Source organism: Frankliniella occidentalis, unplaced genomic scaffold (genome assembly GCF_000697945.3).
Source record: "Frankliniella occidentalis isolate FOCC.00 unplaced genomic scaffold, Focc_3.1 Scaffold73, whole genome shotgun sequence".
NCBI classification, from domain to species: domain Eukaryota; kingdom Metazoa; phylum Arthropoda; class Insecta; order Thysanoptera; family Thripidae; genus Frankliniella; species Frankliniella occidentalis.
This window is the reverse complement of record NW_026267203.1, coordinates 715,426-722,508: the sequence shown is the minus strand read 5'-3', so window position 1 is coordinate 722,508 and position 7,083 is coordinate 715,426. Positions and strand designations below refer to the sequence as shown.

Genomic DNA, 7,083 nt, shown 5'->3' with positions numbered 1-7,083 from the left:
GGGTGGGGTGGCATGGCGAAACATCCGGTAACTCTGCGTGTGTGTGTGTGTGTGCTAATAACGTTACACTCTCCTCCAGCGCGGGGAGCCGCCGGGGCCGGTAGGGGCAGAAAATTGCTGTGTGACAAAGCTCGACCCTGGCGGCATCACGCGAAGTTTTGAGCTCCGGCCGACACCCCCCGCCCCTCTCTAACGGCAGCCTAACCGCCCCTCCTGCTCTCTCTCTCTCTCTCTCTCTCTCTCTCTTTCTCTCTCTCTCTCACTCTCTCTCCTCCGACCGTCGCCAACGTCACGTGGAATGTTTCATCGGAGTAAAATTGGAAAGTTTTGCCAAAGTTTATTTCCAATGTGCTGGGGTGGCTGCCGGTGACGGTGATGCCCGGCCCAGCACCCCGTCCATGAGGGGGTCCGCCCCGGCCTGCCAGGCCTCCACGCGACCGAGTTGCTGTGTGCTGGCTGGTCTCTCTCTCTCTCTCTCTCTCTTTCTCTCTCTCTCTCTCAGCGGCGCACGAGCTACGGATGAAAAGGAATTTAGTGTTTGGCTGCCCGTGGAGTCCAGTAGGCTATAAGGCCAATTCCGACGGCGCCGACTAGAAAGAGCGAGAGAGAGCGAGAGAGAGAGGGAGAGAGAGAGAGCGAGAGAGAGAGGGAGCGAAAAGTGTCGATAAAAAGATGATGATTGCCTGAGGAGAGGGGCCGCCGCTGCCGGTGTAAACTTTACAAGGTGATTTGGAATTAATCACCCGACAAACGCGAGGGAATGGAAAATAAGATCAAGCAGGGAGGAGGGGTGAAAAAAAGGGAAATGGGGGGTGGGGGCGAGGTTTGGCAAGCTTGGCTAAAGAGGGCGTTTGAGGAAGGAGGGAGGGAAGAGGGAAGGGTGCAAGGAGAAGAGGACGAGAGGGGAAGGAGCAGAGGGATAGGGGAAGGAGGAGCGAGGTCGCCGCCGGCCGACTCGACTTCCCTCTCCGCCGTGCCGCACACTGTGCATGCCGCTGGAGCTGGCCTGCCTCATCGAGGGCAGCCCCCTCCCCCAACCTCGCCCCCAACCACACCACTCCATCCCCCGGATAACGAAATGACGGATCTGCTTCCAAGAGGCTCGTTCGTCGTATGCGGCGGCACGGCGGGGCCGTACGGGGGTGAGGAACACCCCACCTCTCCTTTATGCTTACCCACTCGCCCCGCCCCGCCCGGCCCCGCCACGCCCCACTTCGTCACACGGCACGCCGGTGCGGCGCGATGTCTGTCTAATCCAGCGATTCCCATTCGCCCTGTTTACGATCCGCATAAAGAAATCACTCGCAGAAGGCCGCGGCATGGCGGGGCGTGGCGGGGCGTGGCGGGGCGTGGCGGGGCGTGGCGGGGCGTGGCGGGGGGTGAGTGTTTGGTTGCACGAGGTGTTTTCAAATTTGCCGCGCAAACAAATGTCGGGAAATGAAACACATGTTTAATTTATCATTTAAATAAAGCCTTAAGTCACCATAGTAAAAATCAACACTGTACACTTCAAATTTCAGGTTTAAACTCCACATTTCGTGTCACTGACCCTATAATTTGCAATAAAAAATACAGATTTAAAATGTACAAATAATAGACGGCTTCAAACCTGTTCTTAAACGTTGAATAGTATTTTTTGTTTTCATATGAGTGAGGTATACTAAAACTATAGGAGATTTGAAGTAGGAGGGCCGGAAATGCACCTGGATTATCAAAAAGATGATGGAAACTTTTCTTATAGTGCACCTCCGTCCTCGTGTTTTTTTTTTTTTTTTTTTTTTTTTTTTTTTTTTTTTAGTGACGCGTGAAGCGAAACCTTAAGCAGCGAGACGTGGGGAATACCTTAAGTCCTTACGGTTCACCGTATCTGAGTATCGTTATCAATCGCTATCAGTCGCTATCGCCGCGGGCCGCGGCAGGACGCTCAGTCGGACACAGTGCGACTCGGTCGCCCGCGGGACCAGCATCTCCACCGCCACCATGGAGTGCGACATCTGCCACGAGGAGTTCAACCAGGTGGAGCGCGTGCCCAAGATAGCGCCGTGCGGGCACACCGTGTGTCTGCGGTGCCTCGAGCGGGGCGCCAGGAAGGAGTGCCCGACCTGCCGCAGGGTGAGTCCGTCAGTCAACACGGAATTTAAATCTCCCAATAACCCAAACAGAAACGTCTTGCGTGTGGCTATGTCTGGATCGCTTCTTACCCTATTTCTAGGCCTTCGATGTCCCCCCAGACGCACTGCTCAACAACTTCTACCTCCTACAGCAGATGGAGCGCCCAGAGAGGTGAGCGCCTTATCTAGGACTGTACCCATGACAGCGCCGCCGACAGCCGCTCGCACCAAAGCTGGTTTTGCGATAATTTTAACTAAAAACTATGTGACAACTGGTGTTTTGCGATTCCCACGCTAAAGGGCATGATAACCCCAAAAATGTGATAAAAGTATCACATTATTCACGAAATCATCACAAAAATGATTTAATAACTTTTTATTACAGTTTTTGTGATGATTTTATCAAGATAATGTGATACTCTTATCACATTTTCGGGGGTTATCAAGTCCTTTAGCATGGTGATAGCAAAACACCAGTTATCACAAAAAATATTTGAGTCACCACATTGCTCCTCGACAGACCGTCCCACGGATGGTGCTCGGACTGCCTCGCGCCCGCCTCGCCCCGCTGCTGGGATGAGGACCACGACGTCCTGCCCGAGAAGAGGGCCCTGAGGCGCCACGTGCAGGGTGCGCTGCAGCAGGCGGCTGGGCAGCTGGAAGGCCTGCCGGACCTCTGCCAGGGGGAGCAGGCCGTTCAGGCTCTCACCCTGCTGACTACAAAGTCCTGCAGCCTGACCATCAAGGCCGGGGAACACGAGCTGACGGGCACCGTGACGAGCACGGAGGACCCCCTCACCCAGGTCATGTGGCTGCTAGTGACCGCGAAGGCCGCTCTCACCAAGGTAGCCTCCTCGGAAAACGCTAGACAAGTTGAAAGAATATGGTCTTTGGTGGTGAACAAGTGGGTTAAGTTTTTGATATCGGGGCGACGTTTGTCACAAAGATAATATTACATATTATATAATCATTTCTTGTTTCATAGGGGTGTAAAAATGCAATAATACGACGCAAAATTCATTGACTTTGTAAAGAAACTATTTTATTAGAACCATTTGAGTGCAAGTTCAGTTTTGAAACTATTTGTTGCTTCAACCTGGGTTTTAACAGTGTTCTGATGACTTATTGTTGTTGGTCTGTGCTATTGTGTGCATTTCCGCTACCTAGTAGCGCCATACTCTCGGCTTGTTGCAGAGTCGTGTTGAGGCGCGGGGTCCCCCGCCTGCCGCCGCGAGCCCTCCGCCCGCAGCCCCGGGACCAGCACCTCAAGGGGCGCGGGGTGCCCCGCCTGCAGCCCCGGCACCTCCAGAGGCGCGGCCGGCGCGGGAGATGGATGCGTGTGATGTCAGCCAGACCCAACCCAGTGACCGGCAGCAGGAAAAGGCGGCCCTCCTCGCAGCAGCGCCGGGGGTGAGTGTGCGGCCGGACCACGGCGACCAGCCTCGCGGGCGGCCGAGGAGCGGCGGAGCTCAGCGGCAGCCAGGTGCACTCGCGGTGACGGCTCGCTGTGGCTCACAGTTCTGTCACTTTCTGTCACAAAGTAATGAAAGTAAAGTCGCGACCTACGCTTTGCTCTAAAACAATTCCGTTCTTGCTTTACGACGCCCTGCCTCTGGCCCCGTCCGCCCTGGCTCGGACTGCGGCCCGCCGGCAGCCCCTGAGAGTGACTGTGTTCTGCCGCAGGTGACCCGGCTAATCGAGCTGCACTGCAACTGGGACCCCGCCTGGAGCCTCCAGCTGCTGGTATTCGCCGCGCCCACGCTGGAGCGGCTGAGTGTGTTCAACCCCCCCGAGGTTCACCTGCGCGCGGCGCACGCCATGCCGCGGCTGAGGAGGCTGCACGTGTGGGGTGATGATGCCCTGCTCGCCCAGCCCCCCGAGCTGCCCGCGCTGCCGCCGGGACACGCCGGCCTGCAGTGGCTCAGGGTGTGGCTCCTCCCCCGCGCCACGACACAGTCCCTGCTGCGGGCGCACGGCGGCACGCTGGAGGAGCTGGTGCTGTGGGTGGGCACGGCGGGGAGTGGTGGGTGGCCATCCAGCTGCGGCGACCTGCACTCGCTGCTGCAGCAGAGCGGGCTGCGGGCGCTCACGAGGCTCGTGCTGCGGAGGGACATCGTGTCCAGCCACGAGCCAGCCGCCTGCAGGGAGCAGCGCGCCGAGGTGCGGCGGGTGCTGCCCGGGGCCGAGGTGCTGTGCGACGAGTGTGACCGTGTGAGAGAGGAAGAGGTCTAGGGGCGCACGCTGCAGGGAGGAGGTGTCATCTGAGACTGAACGAAGGGATATCGCGTTCACCTACAACCGAGCAAATGTATAAAGGTGGGCGCGGCATTCATACAATCGAATTAAAAGTGTGATAATGTGAACAAACCCGACGTCCAGCCATTCGGCTACTGTGCTACCCACCCACCGAGGGAGAAGCATGCTCACGCGATCCCGGGGAGAAGAAAACCTGTCTCACGGGTGATAGGTTTCCCGCTGAGCGGCGAGGCGAGCGGGGTGCGTGCCCCGAGTGCCCCCCCCCCCCCTCACTCCCCAAACACCGCACGCTCACTCCGGAGCACACACACAGGCGAGGCCGCCCCTCTTTTTACGACAGAGTTTGCGTGCTTTATGGGTCATCTTTTTTATTGACTTTTTGTGGTTTTTGATCTGCTTTGGCTAACATATGCGCGAGGGGAAGGGTGGGAGGGGGTGGCGGCTCGAGAGCTCTCGAGCGCGACGCGGTGGGTGTGGGAGCGGGGAGAGGGTGGGTGGCAGAGAAGGGGGAAGGGAAAGAGAGAGAGGGGGGGGGGCTGACCCTCCGCAAGCCCGGAGCGCCTTGAGGGTGGAGGGGCGGGCTCGACGCTGTGCTGTTACGGTGCAGTATAGCGTCGAGAACTCGCGCCCGCGAACATGCATCGGGGTGCGGGCCCGCTGCTGGGGGCGGCTCCCCGGGGCCTGGTCGTGGCGAACGAGTACGAGAGCCACTGCGTTGTGCTCCGCCCCCTCCCCTCACTGTCAAAATTCTTTGTCACAATGACGAAAATACCATGGCTAAGTTTTAGTACAGGGGTGCCGTCCTCGGTTTTCTCTCCACGGTGACGAGAAAACCCTAATCATGTGACAAAAAAAATCTATGACGACACCCCTGTACTAAAAATTAGCCAAAGTATTTTCGTCATCGTGACAATTAATTTTTACAGTGCTCCCCCTCGACGTTAAAAGAGGGAAAACGGAGGGGAGATGAGAGAGATCACATCTGGAGTCCGAGGGTCAAGGTGGGCTCGCACCGCAGCGGAGTAAGGTTCTGTGGAGCAGTATAATTTTCTTAACGCAAAATGAAATCAAAAAGTTTCGTTTCACGCTGCTTTTCTTTCTCCGCGTCAGTGTTGGGATTTCTCCGGGAGGAGGAGACAGATGAAGAAGGGGGAGGGTGGGTGTAGGGAGGAGGGCGGTTGGTGAAGGTAAGAGACCCGAGCGACGGTGGGAAACACCAACCAAAGCAGCACGAGCAGGCTCTGCGCGGAGGATCATCACGAGGATCATCACGAGAATCATCCCAAGGGTGATCCCAAGGGTGATCTCGAGGGTGATTCCAAGGGTGATCCCGAGGGTGATTCCAAGGGTGATCCCAACGGTGATCCCAAGAGTGATCCCCAGAGTGATCCCAAGGGCCAATCTAGTGTGATTCCGAGGGTCACACCCTGCCAGGGTGCGTTCGCCCACACCCCCGGACGCCACGTCGTGTCTGAGGTACGCGACGCGGGTGCACGGGCATCTGTTTGTCAGCCCGCGCGGTATTTTTGAAATGAATGCGAGAACATGCTGATGGCAAAACGGCTGCTTCGCACCCCTCCCGACCCGGGGCCTTTCATGCTGTAAAATATGGACACTAGATCATGCTGAGGACGGAGGGAGAGGGGGAATGCACCATCGGCAGCAGCAGCAGGGTGGCCGGCGCCGCCACCGCTACTGGCCAGCGGGGGAAATGTGCCCCGCAAAACAGCAGGGAAATACGAAAACAACGGCAAAGGGGGCGGAGGATGGGGGAAAAAATGCGCAAGACGACATTACAATGCGGGGTGGGGAGGGAGAAGAAGAGGAAAGAGGAGGGAATTCCAAACACTCACCCTTACTCTCCGCGAAAAGAGCGAGTGAGAGTGTGTGTAAGAGAGAGAGCGAGAGAGAGAGAGAGAGAGAGAGAGAGAGAGAGAGAGAGAGAGAGAGATGGGGGGAGGGGATAATACACAGAGGCAGGCCGTGCCGGAGCCCACCCCTTTTGCTTCACCTCTGCATGTTCTCCTTCTTCCCCTTGCACTTTTCAGCCTTGTCTAGGGCATCACATAATTAGGAAAAAATAATAAAAATAAAATAAAAAAGGAAGCCAAGAATATAATTATTATCCCTCGCGAAGGCAAAGCAGCAGCAGCCGGGGGGCGCGACCCTTTTATATGAGCGGCACTAAGATACAAATAAAACAAATTTACAACGCGGCACGGCGGTGGAGCGGCTGGGCGCCGCACTCCTTCGCATCCCCATTTTAAGTAGCTTACGGGGGCGCCGCCGCCCCGCCCCGCCTCCTCCTCACCTCGCCCCGCCCAAAAGGCGTGTTATTGTAATGGAGCCCTTTATCGCAGTTTTACGAGAGGGAGCCACGAGCAGACGTGAGCACATCCAGTGCGGGGCGGGGCCGGGACAAAACGGCGCGCAAACCCTTCTGATGCCGACTTGCTGCTGCTGCCGCTGCTGCCGCTGCTCGAGCTGGCACCAAAAATCCCCCTTTATACTTCACGTGCGCGCCAGGTTTCGTCTCGTTCTCTGCTGCCCGCGAGCATCGCCAAGGTGCGGAGGTTGAAATTGTGAGGAGGGGCTATGCACTCAGAAAACCGATTGTTTAACTCAACGAAATTTAGTGTTAAGAAAACCAACGAAATTTTGTTTCCGTCGACCAAATTTCAATCGTGTTGATTGGATAATTTAGTCAGGTCGATAT

At 56.7% G+C, this 7,083-nt stretch overlaps 2 protein-coding genes across 7 annotated transcripts in view; one reads left to right on the top strand and one right to left on the bottom strand.

Annotated features, from left to right (window-relative positions):
• The window catches only part of LOC113208628 (protein O-linked-mannose beta-1,2-N-acetylglucosaminyltransferase 1), a 175,963-nt gene that overhangs the window by 28,492 nt on the left and 140,388 nt on the right, over positions 1-7,083 (bottom strand). The window lies entirely within an intron of this gene.
• On the top strand, positions 1,920-4,478 carry LOC113215728 (uncharacterized). The gene is made up of 5 exons (XM_026435394.2): positions 1,920-2,112; positions 2,213-2,283; positions 2,632-2,956; positions 3,306-3,521; positions 3,795-4,478. Exons 1-5 carry the CDS (start codon positions 1,981-1,983, stop codon positions 4,341-4,343), a joined length of 1,293 nt encoding a protein of 430 aa, XP_026291179.2. The 5' UTR covers positions 1,920-1,980; the 3' UTR covers positions 4,344-4,478.